This window comes from Anopheles gambiae, chromosome 2, assembly GCF_943734735.2.
Source record: "Anopheles gambiae chromosome 2, idAnoGambNW_F1_1, whole genome shotgun sequence".
NCBI classification, from domain to species: Eukaryota; Metazoa; Arthropoda; class Insecta; order Diptera; family Culicidae; genus Anopheles; species Anopheles gambiae.
In genome coordinates, this window is record NC_064601.1 from 106,756,185 (window position 1) to 106,776,794 (window position 20,610).

At 43.3% G+C, this 20,610-nt stretch overlaps 1 protein-coding gene across 3 annotated transcripts in view; it reads left to right on the plus strand.

Annotated features, from left to right (window-relative positions):
- The window catches only part of LOC1270300 (diacylglycerol kinase 1), an 80,753-nt gene that overhangs the window by 23,507 nt on the left and 36,636 nt on the right, over positions 1 to 20,610 (plus strand). For all 3 annotated transcript variants that reach the window (XM_061640919.1, XM_061640920.1, XM_061640917.1), the window contains exons 3-4: positions 18,880 to 19,037; positions 19,131 to 19,213. In XM_061640919.1, the coding sequence (XP_061496903.1) occupies positions 18,965 to 19,037; positions 19,131 to 19,213 (156 nt within the window). In that variant the 5' untranslated portion in view covers positions 18,880 to 18,964. The remainder of the gene's footprint in view (positions 1 to 18,879; positions 19,038 to 19,130; positions 19,214 to 20,610) is intronic.

Sequence of the window (20,610 nt, forward strand, 5' to 3'; positions counted from 1 at the left end):
ATTCGATGTGAATGATTAAAGTGCCACCCGCAGCGACAACAAACTGTCGTCGCAGCAGCATTCGGGCTCATTTTTCCATTGTTTTATCATCCATTTCACCTCCAGATTACTCACTTCATTATGCCCCGAGAGTAAAGGTGTAAAGAGTGCTTTTGATGCTCCACAAAAGAATTGGAAGCATCGGGCGGAGGAGTGGCTCTATTTATGCTACAAAAAATATAATTCAACGTAGCAGTTTCGTTTCCGTCCCGTCGCCCCCTCCCCCCCCCCCCAACGCTGTTGTTGTCGTGAAAGCACTTCACTTCACCATCAGTTCGTCTTAGCGTCTATTTATTTACACCGACCACACACCGCTCCGAAATTAGAGGGCGAAAACTTGCACTTACGCTCCCACGGTTGGTTGGTTTGCGCTGCGGATTGCCCTGCGGAAGGTGCGGTATGTCGTTCTCATTTCGTTCCCCCATAACGACAGTGCCATTTGGCCGACTCGAGCCTTCAACTTGACGTGATTTTGTTTAAGGATTTACACTCCCTGCCCTCTCTGCACAGCACGCAAAACTTCGCAGCAGTCCGCAGCGTTGAGCGACAGCTTTGCCGGAGCCCTTGCCTAGGAAGCGGGGTTTGATCGTTGGGCTACGTTTATGTTTCATCGCTTAAACGGGAAAATGTGTGAAGGAAAGGAATGGAGGTGGGGGCTGTTCGAGCAGTTGGAGACGAGGATACGATGAAGATGACACTCAGCACAGATCGCCCTGGGCGTGTGGACACGTAATGGCACTCGTAACTCACTCAACGAGCACCATTGTAATGGGGGGGACGGCAACGTCCAGAAGTGGATTGCAGAAGACGGCGTGGATGGAATTGTGGGCCCATGCAGCGAACGTTGGCAGTTAAAAGAGAGGTGTTGTCTGTGGAGATATGACGCTCGAAAACTGGACCGTTGGACGTGCTACATTCGCACCAAGCGGACGGTTTAACTCTCCAGCATAACACCACGATTGGAGGATAATCTACGTGACCGGTATGGTCTTTGGACCATCCTGTTTTTTCTTTGGACCCTCCTCCCAGCGGTCCTGATAAGCTTGGGAGTTTTTTTAGTTTGTTTGTTTGTGCATGTTTCTAACGCTACATCGCTAAGGACAGTGTGTTTCATTTCCATTGGGAAGGTGACTGGGGCGCAGTTTCATCACGTGGCGCTGTCGCGAACTTCGCGAAATACAAATGGCGAAATTTTATTGCCCCGAAAGGAATGACGCAAAAGGGATCGGATAGACCATTGCCATTACAGCAGAGTTGTTGTGTGGGAGGCGAGACGTGGAGGTTTTGCGCGCTGATCGAAGTGTTCTTCTGGGAGGACGGTTGATTGGATGGTGCCTGACGTCGCAGTGCTCGTATCTCTGAGGCAGCGTGATAAATGAATTTCATGAAAACTCGGCATCGGCGGATACCCATAACAGGGAATGGTAATGAGAGGGCGAAAACAATGAGGGCAAGATTGTGTTTTTCCTCAATGGCATTTTTGCACATTACGATGGTTTCGTTCGGCAAACCAGTGTCCGCGTGGAAACCAAACAAACAAAAATTGAGATGATTGCAAAATAAAGGGAGTTCCAATTGATGGCGCATAAAAAATGAAATGATTATTACGTCACGTTTCTTTTATTCTTCCTTTCATACGGCGAAGGGAAAAGATGAGATACTTTGAATGTTATAAATAATGCAGTCCTATTGAATGCAATATTGATATAGTTAAAAAGATATACATAGTCTGAATAAATTAGTTCAATATAAATTACATAAATTACAGCGTTCGGGAATGCATTGAACTTCAATTCACAGTCGTTCCGATATCCCTATCCAATGTTTGCTAAGTATTTTGCTACGTAATTGTTTTCCCCGCATTCATACCTGCATTCTCAGAAAACTCGTCCATCAAAATTGCAACTGTTGCCATTGCAAGTGGTTTGCATAAATCATTACCTCCCGTTTACCATAATCGTCTTTGTGGGGTAAATTACACCCCATATCCGTACAGGAATGCTTAATTAGTGGTAAAAGCATAAATGTTTCCTATCTTCACCTCTGCCTCTCGTGTGCTCGATAAAGCCCTATTTAGCATCCAGTTCCGTCCTGCTCAACACGACGAAGTTGAGAGAGGATAACAACGTCCAGAACTACCGCACCGATCCCAGGAAACCGGAACACATTAAATCTTATCATGCCAGGCGCATCAAACGTTCTCCGGCTCTTCCGTTTCCCGGGGCCTGTCGATAGGTAAATTTCCCGAAAGATTAGCTTGAAGATAACAGAACGCACTGGTATTATTGTGCACGAGTTGCGCCATCCGGTTAAACCGCACTTCAAGTTTCTCCATCATTTGCCAGACAAAACAAGATGGAATGGGTTGGGATGATGTGGAAAGATCCATAATGTGTGCACCGTGCTCCCCGTACAACAACAGTGATGGGCATTTGGGTTCGCATGCGTGCCTGAGACCCGAACGGAAGTGTAAAAAATTTACACAGCTTAATGGGTAGATAGGGCTCCCGTTTGGGTAGTAAAAGGTAATCGTCTCGGCATTTTGTCTTCCTCTCGTTATAAACTGAACCACTCTCCGAACAGGGGAATGTACCGAGGGAGGGTGCAGAGAAAGCCTAAACAAAAAACCCCCACTTCTAGATGCTGGTAATTGGATTACACGGAAAGTTGATAGTCCCAGCGGTCCTTATTACCCCGCCCGGAAAATGAAACGTAAAAGAATGCTGCTCCACTACGGGTTGCGGGGCGTCCGTACGTCGGGTTCGGTAGGACACTTTTTACCGTTTCAAACGTTTCATCAAATCGGTTGCCATGAGGCCTTCAAACACCACCGTTACCAAGAATGAACGCTTATTTTGGCCAGTTCGCCGGTGGATGTAATGGATGCTTTGTACCTAGCGTTGAGTGACTATTTTAATGGGTGTCCTAGTCACAAGGTGTCCCTAGTCTCGATCAGCCATCGGTCAGTGTTGTTTTATTCGTCATTGTTCGCCTTCGAATCGGTCCGGAGTTGTTGGGTTGAGCGTTTCACAGTAGCGCCATTCTTTCATCGGGACCGTCTCTAATCTAGATCATCCTTGCATAATCCCAGCATTGTCATTCAGGCCCTGGGATTGGGCGGCAAAAATGGCTGACGAAAGCGGTGAAAGCAAAGAGGGAAAACAACCGACCCAACAGCAGCAAAAGGTGTGACACAAACAAACAGAGCAGGCAAAAACAAAAACAAAAAAAACGCTGACGTGTCAGGAAAAGCTCATCGCTGGTGTACTGCATTTGACACCGAATTGTCGTCACCATTGCGTCGGTGTCCAGGCTGGATGAGAGCATCAGCAGCTTGAGCAGCAGAAAAAGGAAACCATAATCCGTAACACTTTCGGAAGGGATGAGCCGAACAACGGCAGTCAGTTCCGGCTAACCGAATGCATCAGTGGGAGAGATTACCTGTGGTTTATTGTGTTCTCTTATGGGTGGGTAGAGACATGTTTTGCATTGGTGTTATTAAATGTATCGGAAGAAACCAACACCGAGGATTATAGGATGTTTAGTAGTATATCACACAACGACCTCACCTCAATGCAGCGGATGTTACATCCTTCTTTGGTGTTCAAACGTTACACAACCTATGCACGTAATTTTTCATTGTGGTTGTCATTTCATTTGTGTTTTTTTGTATAATGAATGTTATTTATTGTTTAACATGGAATGACATTTATTAAGCTATGCTTTTGTTCTTTTAAAAAGACTTAACGTTTGAAAATATATGGTTCGTTATGTAAATACCACCAATCGGCCGCTCAATCGCTCCAAAAGGCTCCAAACAACGACCCATCACCCAATCAAATGCTTTCGAACTTATTCTTGAACGGACAGGCAAATCTATTCCTGCCGAGCTTTGTGCGCACCTTTATCGCACAGGCAACAGCGAGCGTTCAATCTCCAGCTGTGCGTACTTCCCTCCGATAGCTCTCCATGATCCGCCGGGGATGGGATACGATCGATTATTTTGCCTCAATTTTTGCTCAATTACCAACTGGTCAGCATTATTGTATCTGACAGTGGCGAAAGACGAAAGACGCATCGGTCCAAGCGTTGGCAGCCTAATCCGCACCACATTGCCTGCCGTTTGTTGGTCTGGAAATGATTACAGGCCTTAGCGGGCGCCTGTCATTGACGGGCACTGAGTCAATCAAAGCTACCCGGTGCTGCGAGCACACACCCAGCCACAAAGGAGGCGGCTCCCCCTATTTTGCCATCCTACCGGTGTGGGCAGGCGCCGCAGGTCCGCACCGGGGTGTTACTGTCCGTCACTGGGGAGCCCAACGATGTTAGCTCCACCCCCGTCCCCCGGCACCATACAGCCCCAGTACCAACTGACGTCAATCGGTGGAGACGCACCGATGACGGTGCCGCCAACTACCGGAAGGGCCTCGGGACACTAGGCGTCGTAAAAACTTTTATGCGCCACCGTTTTGATGTGCTGCCAGACCGGGCCCGATGTGTTCCGCGGTGCACTCAGTTAATGTGCTCGATCTTTGCTCGCCGCTTTTATCGCATGATTTTGCGACTTTTCCACGAGCGCGTCACGCGATCAGATACAGGGCAAGCAATTTCCATGATTTTCAAAATTATCAAAACGCTTCTGACTTATGGAGGGAGTGTTTCTTCTATTTGCCTAAACACACTGAACTATACGCAGAGGAGAGAAAGCCGAGATGTCATCGGGCACGACTTTGGGGCACGTAGTTTTGCACAATACAACAGGGGCTGGTTTATTGGGTTTCTTTCATGATACGGAAAATAAACACCACCAGACGTTAAGGTTGATAAATTGTGCCATAAATTGTTACCACCGCGGCTGCTGCTGCTGCTGCTGGGGTGAGGTAATACATTTTTCTTGCCGAAATGATCCTACAGCAGACGTTAATGCACACAGATTCGGTTCATTTAAAAGTGTAGCTTTTTCGTTGTTGTTGCAATTTGTTGTAAGGAATGGCTGTGTCGATTCTTGTTATCTGTAATTGCATGGCAAAATGGTTGAAGTACATTTTAGATAGGCAAATTGTAGACATTTGCGTAATAACGCAATTAAAGAGCAAAACCTTAATGGATTCGTTGAATAAACTTCTGTCCACTTTTTGTTCTGTTGCCTATGTTTGGACGCTATGTTTGGCGGAATAAATAAAGAAGGCATTGAACATAGGGCGCGGTGCTATAGAGTATTATTTTTCATTGATTAGAACGCTACATTAATTACTTTTTTTCATTCATTTTTGTTCTAATAAACAAAGTTTAAACATTTATTTTTAGGCTTTTTTGTAGCTGTCTTCATATTCAATACAAAATTATAATATTAATTTTATTCTAGACATTATATCGTTTGACGATCTCGATTTCTTATAACTGTTCATTTCTTTGTGCTTCTGTATGGCACTTCTAATCTGTTCAAAGTAATCATACTGAGTAGTCGAGTAAGGCTACGAACTTTAACGTATCATGTAATTACCCCGTTTACTCTGTTCTTTTATCCACGGGGAACTTCAAATTTATAAAGAAAAACTCTCCCCCAACAAGAGCAATGATCAAATAGAAAACATAACTCCGGCTAGAAAGTAAGTAGTCCCTCCATTCACGTTGCATATTTTGCTTCCCCGTTTCATGTTCTCAGGTAGTAATTATCTTATCATTTTCAGCACAAAAGCATAATGCAGTCCTTTGCATAAAGTTTCACCCAAGCGTACGGCACAACGCTCTACTAGAGCGCAGAGCTCTTGCGTGTAACAGTGCACACAAATGATGGAAGGATTTACAGCAAACATAATGAATGAGAAGACCAACTGCCTTGTACGGAAATTTTGCTTTTTATTAACACGACAAAAAAAAAAATAAAAAAACGGCAAAAGATAATCGCGTGACCCAAGCTTGAGCTACACTCGGTTGGGGCTCCATGGTTCGACTAGCCAATTCGTGCCACCGCGACTTTCATTTCCTGGCTAGACAATTGATGTAAGAAAAAAAACATCCCCATTCGTAGATGGAACTTTGGACGGCAGCACGCGATAGTGTTTGATGTAAAAAATGTACCGGCCTTGCAGTAGTGGTCGGGGTCTTATTTGCCGCATTGTTGTAACCTCGTTTCCTAGGCAAAGACCAGTCATCGGTCATCGGGCGTCTGCAGCAGTGTCCGCGTACATTCCGCGCAGCGATTTCTCTGTGCGGTCGCTTCCGCATTCACAGTGCGGCGGGTAGTGCAATGAAAAGAATGATTTCCGGTAGCTAATGACTTGTTGAATAATATTATCATCAAACAGTTTAGCCCGAAGCGTTTGGAGAGAAGCAAAAAGAAAACTCCCTCACACACGAAACGCGGACGCATAGAGGGAATAACGGTGGAACACGAGTTTTGCGAAGAGAAGGCACGATACATTGGGCCCGTACTTTGTAAAGAAGCGAGCTTCTTTTGCTTTTCCGGCAGCCCGGATGCCTGGACTGTCCTGACCTGAGCGCGAACGGCACCATTGTCCTGTGCCAACCATGCATGGTAAATTACATGCAAATTAAATGCTGCATGTGAAATGAACTGCAGCTGGCAGTGATTTTTGTTAGCTGTATTGTGTTTGTTTCTGTTTGTGTGTGTGTGTGCTATGGACTGACATTTTATCACTTCTTCATTTTCTGCGGCTGTTTTGCGCTGGATAAATTGCATAAAGTTGCGAGCTGACTTTGTCCTGTAACAGCTTACAAAGTTTTAACGTTTTTGTTATACAGATAAACAGAATGATGACGGTATAGTTGTGCTGTAGACAGTTATCTAGACGTCTAAACAATGTCAGTGGTGAGTTTTTGATTGATGAGTTTTTGAACTTTTATGATGAATGTTTTTAAACACATGAACCGCAACCGTGTAAAAGAAATATTTTAATTAATTTAAATTAAATTTAAATTAATTAATAAGCATAAATATATCTACGTTTCTTATAGGATTATGAGATTTTATATCATCTTCATATCAATGCTAAACTCGAATGTGCTTGAAAATAGAAATGTGTGTTTTCCCTTTAAATTAAATAACAATCTCCCGAATAAACTTTTAGTCAAACAATCGTAAAGCAAAACCAAATTTTTAAAAACCGATTGTCGTCAGTAGCTTATATTTTTCACTAACAAATACCTCGACATTCTTGTGTCGTCCTTTTCTTGAGTAAAAAGATATCGGATCACCAGCACGAAGGAACTCGTCTTCGGTAGAGCGATTTAGCAATAATGTGTTTGTCCACCGGTCTGACACCTCGCCATGCTTATAGGGTCATCGTTTAGCAGTTCACACCCAATGTCGCAACCGAGCCGAGACCCAGTTTGCCAGACCCATCACACAAAGATTTCGCTCTTGTTTTTTTTTTCGCTTTGGTTATTCCTGTTCATTCAGCTCTGTTCTTTCCCATCGGAACGCTGTCGGGTCAAAGGACATGCGAAACGTGGACCTCCGTTCTCGCTCTGATGAAGATATATCGACCGGCAGAACGGGAGTTAATCTAACGAATGGTCCAAAACCAGCCCGCCACTGTACACCCGAATAGGGACCGTTCGTTCGGCCCAGTTTCACTTTCGGTCCCATTTTGCTGGCGCCTGAATCGGTAGATGAACCGTGGAAACAGCCTGAAATAGTACTGCTGACGACGAAACCAACCCCGAGATCTGCGGACCGGACAGCGACAGGGACGATCGTGCGTAATGAGCGAGGAAAATGTGCGATTCATTAGGACGTTGGGATAAAAAATGAGGGCCTCATTGAGGGCACGGTTTTCTTCCCGGGGGCGGCGCGTGCAGTGGTGCGATGGATGGTGACAAATTAAAAGTGACCGTAGCAGGATTAGGATTAACTGGTGGAGGTTGTTTTTTGGCTGCTTATTTGCTCCAACGCAGCTCCAACCATAAATTCTTGCTGCCAAAACATAATCAGCCTCACAGTGGTTTGCGCGGGTAAGATTAGGGTAGTCAGGCCAAACGGTTTGCAAAGTGATTTCGGGCAGCTCAGACGGTTAATAGAAAATTATGACCGTAGCCGTGGGTAGAGGAGTAATTTGTCTATTGCCTTAATATGGTATGTGAACAACGGCCTACGGGAGGAAACTGTCCGTTTTGTTTTGAAGCATAATTTTCAAAATCCATGCAAATAAAACCACAGTTATTTGATATTAACTCTAAAACAACCATTTCAATAGTGTAGTTGGGTTATGCTTCCACCTTCGATATCCGACCAACCGCCTATTACACGCCTCGTACCCTCTAATTGCGTTCCTCGACCTAGTTCATTTTGCGCATTTCATCCCTAACGGTGTTGCTGGCTACGAACACAATGGTTTACCTATCTCAAACCTGCCTCACCAAAGCCCACAGCCCGAGTCGCAATCAGGTTGGCCGGAAAATATGTCGCCAACGGCAACGAACAACCGATGTTTGCCGGGGATACATGTGTCGTTTTTCGCCAAACCCATCGGTTAGTGTGTGTGTGTATGGCGATGCGAGCGACTCAACCAGACCCTACCAGCGGCTTACGTGATAATTATCATGTATAATTGAACAAAACCCCATCCTGATCCGGGGATGACACCGCAGCTGGCAATTATGGCACGGGTCGGTTGGCCAGCCTGGTCACATAACTCATGTTCCGTTAATTAATGTTTCATCCGGGCGATGGATGACGCCCGTGTTCCGGTGGTGCGCTTGCTATGCACCCGTCATATTACTGGAGCGTAATGATATTACTATTATTGTTATTATTACTATTATCATTATAACCATCACAGTGATTATAAGCACTGGCGCTTTGTGATGATGCGCCGGACGGTAAATGGTGTAAGGGAGCGGGTGCAAAATTTGCTTGCATGTCTGTCTGAATTCTCGAACCACGATCTTGACCGAGATGCGGTATGGCATGTGCTCAATAATGGCTGTGCTTCGGGCGGGATGTTTTGGTATGGGACAAACCGGTGCGGTTCTTCGACATTACTTCGAAGCGTGTGAAATTTGGTACGAATGGTATGAATGAATGAGACAGAAATACTAGTAAAGTTACAGCTACTATTTCAAATTATTTGCTAAAAGTGAAATTTCTACTGTCACTGTGACTTGTTTTAGTAGACATTAAACTTTATATTCTATACTTGCAGTCAGCTACCATGCGTCTCCATTGGGAGGGCAAAAGGTTTCCAATTGTAATAAACGGCCAATGGGAGAAGACTGAACATCGTTAAACACTGCATTATAGCCATGTTGACTATTTGATATTAAACATATTTTTGTTGAATATGATGTTGTAACTTGAAGCGTTAGCTTTGTCTTACTTTTTTCTCGGATTTACCTAACAGTTACCTACGATCGTAAATTGCTATTTTCGCGACATTCTACTTTTGCTACGAGCACAAAGAAAACAAAACACAGCTTATTACATACTTGCTTTCGTTTGCGTATCGATATTTTCATTTCCCTCCCACGCAGGCAAGCTCACGTTTCATGTACACAAACAATTACGTCGCACCAATTTCGATTTCGACCTCTTTTACCTACATTGTATCAAATGTCAAACATCGAGCCGTGCAAAATCCTTCATAATATGCCGCACGATACGACAAACCCGACAAAGCGAGGGGGCCAAACAATTGAAGGTGGCCGTTTTTTTTTCTTCCTGGGAAAAGGATATTATTAGATTTTCTGCCTCGCAAGTAGCAGCAGCAGCGGTTTGGATAAATAATGCGTACGTATGTGCACACGTACGCGAAGCACATAATGGTGTTCCAGGTTCGCATCGTGGTAAACTGTTCGACTCACTGCATGCCCACCCGTGAGGCTGCATTTCTCTTTCACTTGTACACTGTTGTACTGGAAACGATTTTTTTTTGCTATTTTCGCGCGACCTTTCAACGAAAGTATGCACACAGTGTTCGTTGTGTGCTTTAGGCAACGGAAGGCTCTTGTTACGTTCTGCACTATTTCGCTCCGGTGACGTCAATTAAACAACAATGGTTAATTTCTTTGCAATTGTTCGCCTGCCGATCCTGACAAAAGAATAAAAAAGCAACCATCTAAGGTAGAATAAAAGCGGTACAAGGAACTAGCTTACTATAATAACGGTAACATCTCACCCTCTTGTTAGGCTGCGGCTTGTTTCGTGTTATAAAAGCTTGCCTATGGCATGACTCAGTATCTATGTTTGGGTCGTTTTTTTGTTGTAATTACGTTACAATTTTTAGTTGAAATGAAAGATTCTATTTTTTCAAACTTTTAATACATTGTGTAGTCACGATTGTAGACACTTTAAAATGTTTACATGTAAAACATTTGTACGAAAACACTTTTCATTGCTGTCAGGAGAATTACTTCGCCCACTGTTTGCGAAATGGAATGACAATATTTGCTTCACTTTGTGTCACTGTGAGGGAGTGCTGTTAGGTTGGTTTCACGCCTGAAACGCGCTGTCTCGGTGGTAACGTTGCTTTGACAGTTCTACTTTCTTCAGCAAACATTTTCAATAGAAGAGGCACAGTGACGTTCATAAATATTCAGCAACAGGCAGCACCAAAATAGTGCCGCTTCAGAGCTTCCCTGTGCGGTACGGCGCAGCCATGATCGTATCGAGCTTCACACCATCATCGCTGCGGCACTGCAGCAGCGTATACAAATTGTGTTACAATCGACACCAAGCGCTACCGGTTTGCACTCATCGCGCGGCACACAGTCGTTGATTTACGTGTGCACGCTTCGTGGAGATGATTTACTTGAGACGATTGCGTCAAGCTGCTGCTGCCGGCTACCCCCAAGGTAGTTTTGCTCTGTAGTCATTCATTATTCATCCGCGCCGCTTCCCTGTGAATGGTGTTCGAGGTAAGAATGTTGCTTGGTTTAGCAGTTTCGTCGATCTGGTGAAATGCTACGTTTCTTGTTTATGATAAATAGTGTCAACAAGACAAAACTCTACAACTTGTAACCTTCTTTTATTGACATTTTAGCGTTATGTGATAACTATCCTATGTTTTGTTCTGCGTACGTTAACTTTGACTATTGCATCGTTATGTTCATACCTAATTGACAATCTGCCTGTTTCTGCATGGCCCTTTCTAGTGGTGTGCTGAAGGAACAGTCAATCGAGTTGTATGCCATTTCTAAGGTAGTGACGTTCGGAGACGTGTTATTCAGGTCAAACCGTTCAATTGCGTTACTTTGGAGAACGACCCGTAGCCAGTGTACTGGTATGTAGGAAAGATCAATCTCGGAAGTTATTACCAATCTTATACACGAAGGAAGTTTCGTCAACTGGTTTCTTCTAAACGATAGCCTTGATAGGTTAGGTACAGACCAGTCACACAGATTTGCCTTCTCCAGCCAATTGACACCAAAGTGTATGTTTTCCAGTGCACAATGACGAAACATGTTAAATTCGATCGTAATTAATGCATTATTTGGCAACAGAAATTTCTGGGGAACTCGAGTTATCTTTGCATTATGAATTACCAAACAGGCCAACCAATAGTTCTCAGCAAAGTTGATTTGATTCACGCGTGTGCTTTTGAGCGCAAGGTGATGGAGGAAAGCATTTCTAACATTAACGTTCCTCAGTTTTTTTTAATCTCTCTATGGTCACTATACCAACAACATTTGAAATTTCATGAAGAAATGTTTCATCGACCTGTTCGATCAATAGCCCTGCGTACATTACACGGTCGATGCTGTCGGAAATGTAGCGGTAGATAAAGGCATCTTCTTGCGATGTATAGTCGCCTTTCACAGATTCCACTGCACCGTACAGTCACTCCGACAACTCAGTTGAACAGGTATAACAAAAGCCTGCAGATCAGGAACCACCTGATGGGAAACATTATATGCCCAAAGCTCACGCACTTTAATTCAATAGCTATGATAGTCAATAGCCGATAATAACACTGATCACCTTTCCGGTTGTTCCAATATTAAAAATATTCAATTACACTTCACGGCGCTCTACTTCTGGAAAGAGAACATTTATTTTGAAAGAGTAGCCTCTCACAGATCCAGTTCCATTAAGGGGGGACGTCAGTTGAGCGCCTTTTAAATCATTCGCTGTCCTAAGCGTCGCATTGATATGAATACTCAGTAAAGAGTGATTCTTTATTTTACTCGTATTGTAATATTTACTCCCAAGAATGAATTCGTACCCATGCTCTGGCGATCGTTTAAAAATACATCAACACATCCCAAATGTTGGATACTGCAACACGTGTCAATGAAAGAAAACAAAAAAACATAATAATCTCATTGTTATTCGAAGAGCTATTGCTTTTTTCATTACATTTTATCTGACTATCCAGCAAACAAATAAACACATCCAATGCCGCTGCAACTTTTTGCCAATGCGATGATTCTTCCCACTGATTTTACTTCGCATTCGTAGTTGTTTGGTTTAAAATTTCAAATGATTTGCTTACGACGCAGTCTATTGCAGGATGCAACCCGTCCCATGTGTTAATCTCAGTCGTTTGGCTCAACCATCGTCACGAAATAAAAAAAAAATGGATCACGGGACCAGGAGGTTGTTTTTCCACAAATTGTAACTAATAAACAAATTTAATATAACGTGATGTTTTTTATCTACGTCTGACCCATAAACGATATTAAGCCATAAAATAATTTAACTTGATATCCAGAACGATCGATTCTTAATCGCTCCGACAAAGGAAACAAAACGAATCATTCTACAATCGATTAAACTTCGATTGTGCACCTCATCGCCCGTGTGAAGTAATCGGAACAACCATCAGAGGGCTAGGTCTGCTCATACTTGTTCAACAACGATGCCTAGCCAACGTTTCGTAACCGCAAAACCACCGAAACCCTGTATCTTGCACAGTCTTCACAGACTAGAGCGCTGTTTCAATAATCATAACCCCACCCAAAAAAGGAAGGAAAAAAGGTTCGCTTATTCTTACCTCCGACACTCCTACACCTCTATTACTTGTCCGAACAAACTCATGCTAGTGTTCGTTTGTACTTAAATGCAGCTTTTGCATCGGGGTAAAAGGGTACAGCGTGAAAAGCGAAATGAATGCGAAGGTTTCACGAACAAAAACAAAATACACAAGCAAAAGTACGAACTTGCTCCGCACTCGGCAAGTCTGGCTGCTTGAACAATCGCTGGGCAAGGATGAACAAACCCTATGGAGACTGTCAATTTACGAGTTCATGAAATACGACCCATCCTCGATCGCGAGCACGACGCGGTTAAACGACGCAGCCTCCGTTTCTCTCGCAAATGTAGACGCTTTCTGGTGGACAGCACTGGTGAAAGCGAATGGAGCTGACTGGGAAAAAGTTTTTCGCTCATTTACATTCCAACCACAAAGCGGCATCCAATTTGCCACCTAGCAAACGAGCTTACAGTACGTGTGCGGGTATATGTGTGTGTGTATGAGTTGAGGACATAGAACGTGCCTAAAAGAGAACGTTTCGTACAACAATCAAGCGTTTTTATCGAAATGGTATTAGTTGTATTTTGTAGTTATGTAATTATCTGATACGTTTTCGACATTCATTCAATACAAATGTGTAAGTGTAAATAGGTTTAGTTTTCATCGGTTTTATCTGTTTGTAGCATGTTTACACAGCACAAGGATAGTCGAAACATGTTGTTAAACGAAGAAAACGCATAGGTTTTGGTTCTACGTGATGTAACCGCCGTTTCGTAGTCACGTCGGATGTCTAGCTTTAATGTAACTTTCCATGTAAGATGTTTCAGCCGGGCTTATTGGGATATGTTTTACGCTCATTTCTATGTTTTTATGAACGGTTATGTAGCTTAAATAATTTGGTTCACACACGCTCGCTACGCTCATTCACATACACTCGCTACGGGTAATTCTTCAAAGTTTCGTTTCGTAGTCACGTCGGATGTCTAGCTTTAATGTAACTTTCCATGTAAGATGTTTCAGCCGGGCTTATTGGGATATGTTTTACGCTCATTTCTATGTTTTTATGAACGGTTATGTAGCTTAAATAATTTGGTCATTACATGTCTTTGGTTTATGTTTGTGTTATACTAAAATGTGCAAAAATCATTGTCAAAGTATTCAAAGTCGGTTCATTAAATGATTACGAACGTATCAAATTTGTTTTATTTTTACCGAAGCGCAGCATTATTTCCGCTGGATAACTGTGGCTTTTTTAGGTATCTTCGTGTACCTCACACCACCATCGTCGTCGTGTTGAAAATTCAATCAGTTTGTGAAGATCATTTTTCAACAAGCGCACCGACTTTCCACCACGAACCACGACCGGTATTCCAAAACGTCAAAAGCACTGATACCAGCAGCATGGTTTGGACGTTTTCGTCAATCTTCGTCGTCATGCGGCATGATTATGTAACATTAATGAAAAATCAGATATTATCGGTTCAGAAAGCATCGCAGTACATCGATTATGTGTCTCGTACTTTCTTGTTACCGGTACCGGTTACGTTTTCTCCCGAACACGACCCGCCTCATCTCGGTGCTTGCCCGGAAGGAATAAGCCTCATACTTTTTTTTTTTCATCAGCAGAGCTCGTTTTCGATCTTCGTCCCTCAATCGTCAGCAAAAGAGCAAATAGAATGATTTTTCAACCATCAATAATCAGCTAACATGACGCTCCTTCTACATCAAACCTTTTGGTTGAGTGAGGGTAAACCGACAGGGGGTCTATATCAATACGAGCGACTATATTGGGGGAGAAACTGGGGCAGCAAAAATCGAGCTCATTTTACAAAATTGAATTATCTTCATCCGAAAACGGCACAGAAAATGCAAATCACCCTGAGTCATTGGGTACGATCTCTTCCGGTGGAGCGGTCTAGCAGACTGGTGGATCGAAATGGGTTCCTCTAAAAATAGACGTGCACTAGGATTAGCAAAGTTTTTGCTGCCATACCAGCATTTCCTACCAGCAGCGATAACGCAAGCAAATCAGCAGAGGCAGCATCTTTGGGACTGGAGGACGAACATGCCGCTGACTGTTTGACTGTGGTGTGCAGTGGTGTAGAATCTAACTGAGTGACGAGTGGTATAAATAGCATGACTTACAGGAAAGTAAACCTTGGGCACACGAGATTCGTCAAAGCTAATGGAAAAAGGGTTCGTCAATGATGTTGCTGTTTTTGAACATGGGTTTGAAGATGTAATGGCATATTTATTCATTCTGTAAGCGCATTCTATGGTATCACGCACAAATATAGGCGAGGGATTTGTATATTATTCTTTACCTATCAGCTATCATTGTGCAAATAGAAAAAAAAACAAATTTAAACTTCAACTATATTAGCTATACTTGTAAACTTTGCTTTTCAATTATAGTTTAGGACGTTTTAAACAGTTAAAGATACAAAAGTTGGGCTATTAATATGGTCATTTTTACCCTGTTATGGTATGTACTTGATTAGTCAACAGTGGGCGCAGATAAAATACAAAAATAGGCTAAATGCATTGCATTTCATTGTTGACAGCACAAAAATGTATTTCAAAACAAATTATTATCTAGAAGGTAAGAGCCATGTTAATGCGATATTGATTGCAGCTTAAGCCGTGCAGCTCACGATATAAACCACACGAACGCTGGCAAAAGGTCAGTTGGTGTTGTTGTCAGTTTAAATTACCTTTGAGGAGAAGCATTCGCTTATCTACCTGTCCTCTGTCCTTTGTTTGATGGTGTAATAATATGTAAAATGCCAAAATCTATCAAGTGGAACCTGGTTTGCAGAATGTTGTTGTTTCTTCTGTTCGTCACACACCTTGCAGCATGCTTGAAAGTTCAGTGCACTCAGACAGATTGTGTGATCGAAGAGTATGGCTCGAATGCGGATTCCTTCGTGTACCGGTACTTTCCAAGCAGCATCCGTGAAGTAACCTATGAAAAGCTGCTGATCGAGAATGCTGATGAAACGTTCCTAAGTGAAGTCGCAAGCGTTGTGCACCATGTTAAGGTGGAGCACTCCAAAAGACTGAAAAGGATGAAAGTACCAAACGCAGTTCTTCATTCGCTTCTCATATTGAGCACACGCCTTCAATTAATCAGCCTCGTCGAGAACCAATCGTTGTCGGATTTAACCATTTCCAGTGCAAAATTAACCCGAGTCCCGCCAACCATTAAAAATGTTCTCGCTCTGCGCAATGTGACGTTCATGATCTGCAAGATACGTACCGTCGATCTGGCCGACTTTTGCGACCATTCACTATTGGTGAAGTTGGATTTGAATTCCAACCATATCCGGTACGTCGTTAACACTGCTACGAGGCATTGTAGTTTGTACGATTCTCTTAAGTCTTTATTGTTGTACAGCAATTTGTTGACAACTATTAATCTGAACATGTTCAGTGCATTTCCCCAATTGAGTTATTTAACGCTGAGAAACAACAAGATAAAAACACTGACTCATACATTTCACCACAGTGCGCTGGAAGACATTAATTTTGGTATCAATGGGCTGAAGAAGGCAAATCTGTGTGACTGGTCTGTACCTAACCTATCAAGGTTGTCGTTTAGAAGAAACCAGTTAACAAATCTTCCTTCGTGTATAACAATATTCACTAATCTTACGGTGCTCTCTGTTGCTGGTAACGGGCTGGCCAATTTCACCATAGAAAGTTTAGCAGGGTTAGAAAAATTACAAGAGCTAGAACTGGAGATGAATAGTCTGACATCAGCAGTGTTAACAAGTGATCTCTTTCCCAAAGACTTACAAACCATAGATCTTAGTATGAATAATCTCACCGAGATTGATCTTTCCTATATACCAGTACACTCGCTACGGGTAATTCTTCAAAGTAACGCAATTGAACGCTTTGACCTGAATAACACGTCTCCGAACGTCACTGCTCTAGAAATGGCATACAACCCGATCGACTGCTCCTTCAGCACACCACTAGAAAGGGCAATGAAACATGTGGATTGTGGGAAACAAATCCAATTCAGACGTAAAAATACTAAATGTAAATAAATCCAATATGAAAATGTGTGTTTTTTTATTGTGTACTTACTTGTTCGCCAGGCGCCACAATCACTATTTAATCTTCGCTTACTTCAGGAATGTCCTAAGTTAATTGTAATGATTATGTTAGCAACATTGCACAAGAATTCACCATTTCCAATAATTTCATACACACAAAACTTTAGTTAGTTGTTCAGAATGAATCTACTGTTAGTAAGACTCACGAGTCAGCGTGAATTTACACAAAAATGCAGATTCATCAGCAGTTGAACTAACTAGGGTTATTTTTTTGTACAAAATATTGTTTAAAATTTTCCCTCTTTTTGAAGAAGACCTTTCATGCTCAAATAGTATTATCAAATTATAAGAAACATCATAGCTTGAATTCGAGAAGTAAAAGTTATTATTTAAACTGCAAAATAACTGTAATTAGTCGAGTTCGTTCGAACAATCCGATAGCACGTGTTGATAAAACGTATCTTCCGGAACTATGCTTCGCATCAGCTGTGTCCTCCGGCATTATCTGCTCAAAGTCACGCTCATGCTTCCAATCGCATTCCGTTCCAGCTTGGTGAGCAATAGCCTTTTCAAATAGCTTTCACGTTTACCTTTTTCCCAGCTAACATGCATTAGAGTCATTTATCTCGCATCCGAAATCAGTCAGCCAGTGAACAATCTAGGGCCCTAAGCTAGATTCATAATTTTCCTAGTATTCATCACCGGTTTATGCCTCAAGTTGCATGTGAATTTCATCAGCAAATGTGCCGTACCATTCCTGCCAGTCGCGTTACTGCATGGTTCGTCCCACACATTCGCCTGTTTTATGTAAGCACACACCGGCTGACATGGTGATGGAATGCTAGGCAATAGTAATAAGCATAACGTCAGCGTGCAATCAATGCAATGGAAAGATAAATCGATCCGAGTGTGAACTGACGCGCGCTTGACCTCGATCACTATGCTGCCTTGCCTCACCGGCGAGGCAATGGAATGCCACGGAGAGAAAGAAACAAGCATTCGCAGCTGCAACCGGGAGCTGCATCCTTTGCGGTATCGGGGACACAAAGCGGTTCAATTTTCCTGCCAACGTTTCCTGTACAATCATTCGGGCGAGAGTGTGTGTTCAGGTGGGTAAGGTAGCGACGAATCTTACTTTCGTGCCACTTACCCATCCGCCGACGTTGATGATGTTTGGCCAATGCATTCAAGACGTCGCAATCTACCATGGTTTGGTAGCGGAATTGCGCAAATCAGATGAGTTGGCAAATATTTATCCAACGAATCACTTTCTGCTGCCGCTTGCATCTAGTGAACGGTTTTGATAGACTGTAAAATTGAAACGTTTCGAAACGAACGGGTTTTTTTTTTATGACCCAGTGTATTTGCTGCATAATTAATGTAAACGAAAAGCACCGATTCCGGCGCAATTTAGGATGCACGTCTTGCACTGAGGGGTGTACGACAAAATGAGGGGTGTACCAACGTTCAACATTTTAAGGGGTTTTAAGGGGAAACTGGCTCTGTGTTGATAAAACCGATGTGCTGATTTGTTAGACAATATAAAATTAGCTATAATTATTCTTCTTTTGATCGTTTTTAGTATGTTTTAGCATTGAAAGTGTAATTTAAAATCACTCAGATTGCACGAAAGCAATTCCAATATCTCAGTTTATAAGTGTTCATTTTATTGGTCATCTTTTCATCTTTTGGGGCGGAGCAAGAACAACTTTATATGAGAGTTTTATCGATACAACCGGCCCAACCCTAAAGCATAAAAATAGAATAATCTTTGTCTACAATTCTACACCAAACTATATCCATTGATTATTATATATCTTTTGCATTTTTTTCCTTCATAGGTCACCACTGACGACTCCATCGTGCGCCCCGCCGAACGACCGTAAAAGTGTTCAGCACAAGGCAACACGAGCGGCATCATAAATAATGGCTTCCAACATACACAAATGGGAAAAGCTCTCACCAAGTGAATTCCAGCAGCTACAGGATCTAGCGTCATGTGAGTTATCGTCGATTCGTCTTTCCCCCTTTGCGTGCCCGCCTTACGCTACGGCCATATTTTCTCTCCCCTCTTTCTCTTCCCTGCGAACAGACTCGACGAAAAAGCTGCAGAACGTGCTGCAAGAGTTCTGTTCGCCGGCCACACCGTCCGCCTCAAGGTTCCATCCAGATGGGGTAAGTACGTACGCAGCGCCCCTGACCACTGGTTAGCTTTGAAGTAGTTTTCTTTCCTCCCTCCCCCCTTCTCCCAAGTACCGGTCTCGTTTGGTTCAGTTTGCTTTTCCGCATCATCGCCTCCCCGCTCCCGTGGGGCGTACCTGGTTGGCAAATTTTATTTCCGATGTATTTCCTTGCGCCAAAGCACTTTTATCGCCTGCTAACGATAGCTGCTAAAACCAGGGTGAGGATCGTAATTGAATTGGGCTAAATCAGATGGAAGTTATGGGCGGCAGCACCTGGCAGATGGTGCCAGACAGACCCTACCCGTGCGGTCTCGTGCAAGATGAGCGGGAACAAGAAAAATCACGCCCGCTTAGCAAAGCGAACGATTTCTTCCCTGTTTTCCATCAGCATCATCACGAGAGCAAATTTGGTTTTAATATTGATTGGGGTTTTTTTTGCATTGATTTTCGCTTTTGGGCACGGTACGATCACTTTCGATTATGCCCGGTGACGCAAATTCACGCAGCAGCAGCATGGCAGCAGAGATATACTTGCCCGCGGAAAGAAAAGGTGCCTGAGTCCTTTTTTTCCCATTCACGAGCGTCGTTCCGTCGGCTTCGGGTCTCTAGGAACGGGATCTTCTTCGCTGCCGCGCTCCAAGCACGTTGACGAAGGATGGCTCATAAATCTGCCAACGGGCCGTGGCTTCCCATGAATCGTGCCGCTTAAAGTTTTATCCCCCCAATATCCGAAAGGGTATGGATTTAAAGTCTCCAGCGAGGAGCCGGTCGGTTGGATAATAATGGCCAATCATCACCCGGCTATAAAATGCATCAAATGGGCGGAAGGGATTAAAAGACGAGGACGACGATGCGAGGGTTCTGGAGGGAGATGAAATTCGGCTGCCCCCGGATATCAATATCAGAGCTCAACTGTCCACGGAACAACGGGATGACGCTCGTTTCTATCGGCGTTCGTATGGCCCGGGTTAGGTTTACTGTCCCGTGTGGTTCACCACGCTCTAACCACTGACCAAGGTTGCCAACACCAACCTCTTTCTGCCGCTACCGCTGGGATTAGTATCGGGATTATGTGAACGAGGATTGCTTTGACCTTTCCAACGATTAGTATCCGGCTATTCCCGGTCCCCTGGCAAGCGACCATTGGCAAGAGTTTTTGAATCGGCCGATAACCACATGAAACCCCGGTCGGTGGAGTAATAAATGAGCCCGCCATTAATCTCGGAATAGGCAATCGGTCGAAAATTCATTTAACGGAACGGACTGTTACGTACTGTTGGGCTGCCTGCTTTGTACTAAAGCTTTGAAAAGGGGTGCTTTTGGGGTTATATTAAATTGTGCATCTTTCTCGGTAAAAGGGTAAATGCCGAAAAAAGGTTTTTTAAACAG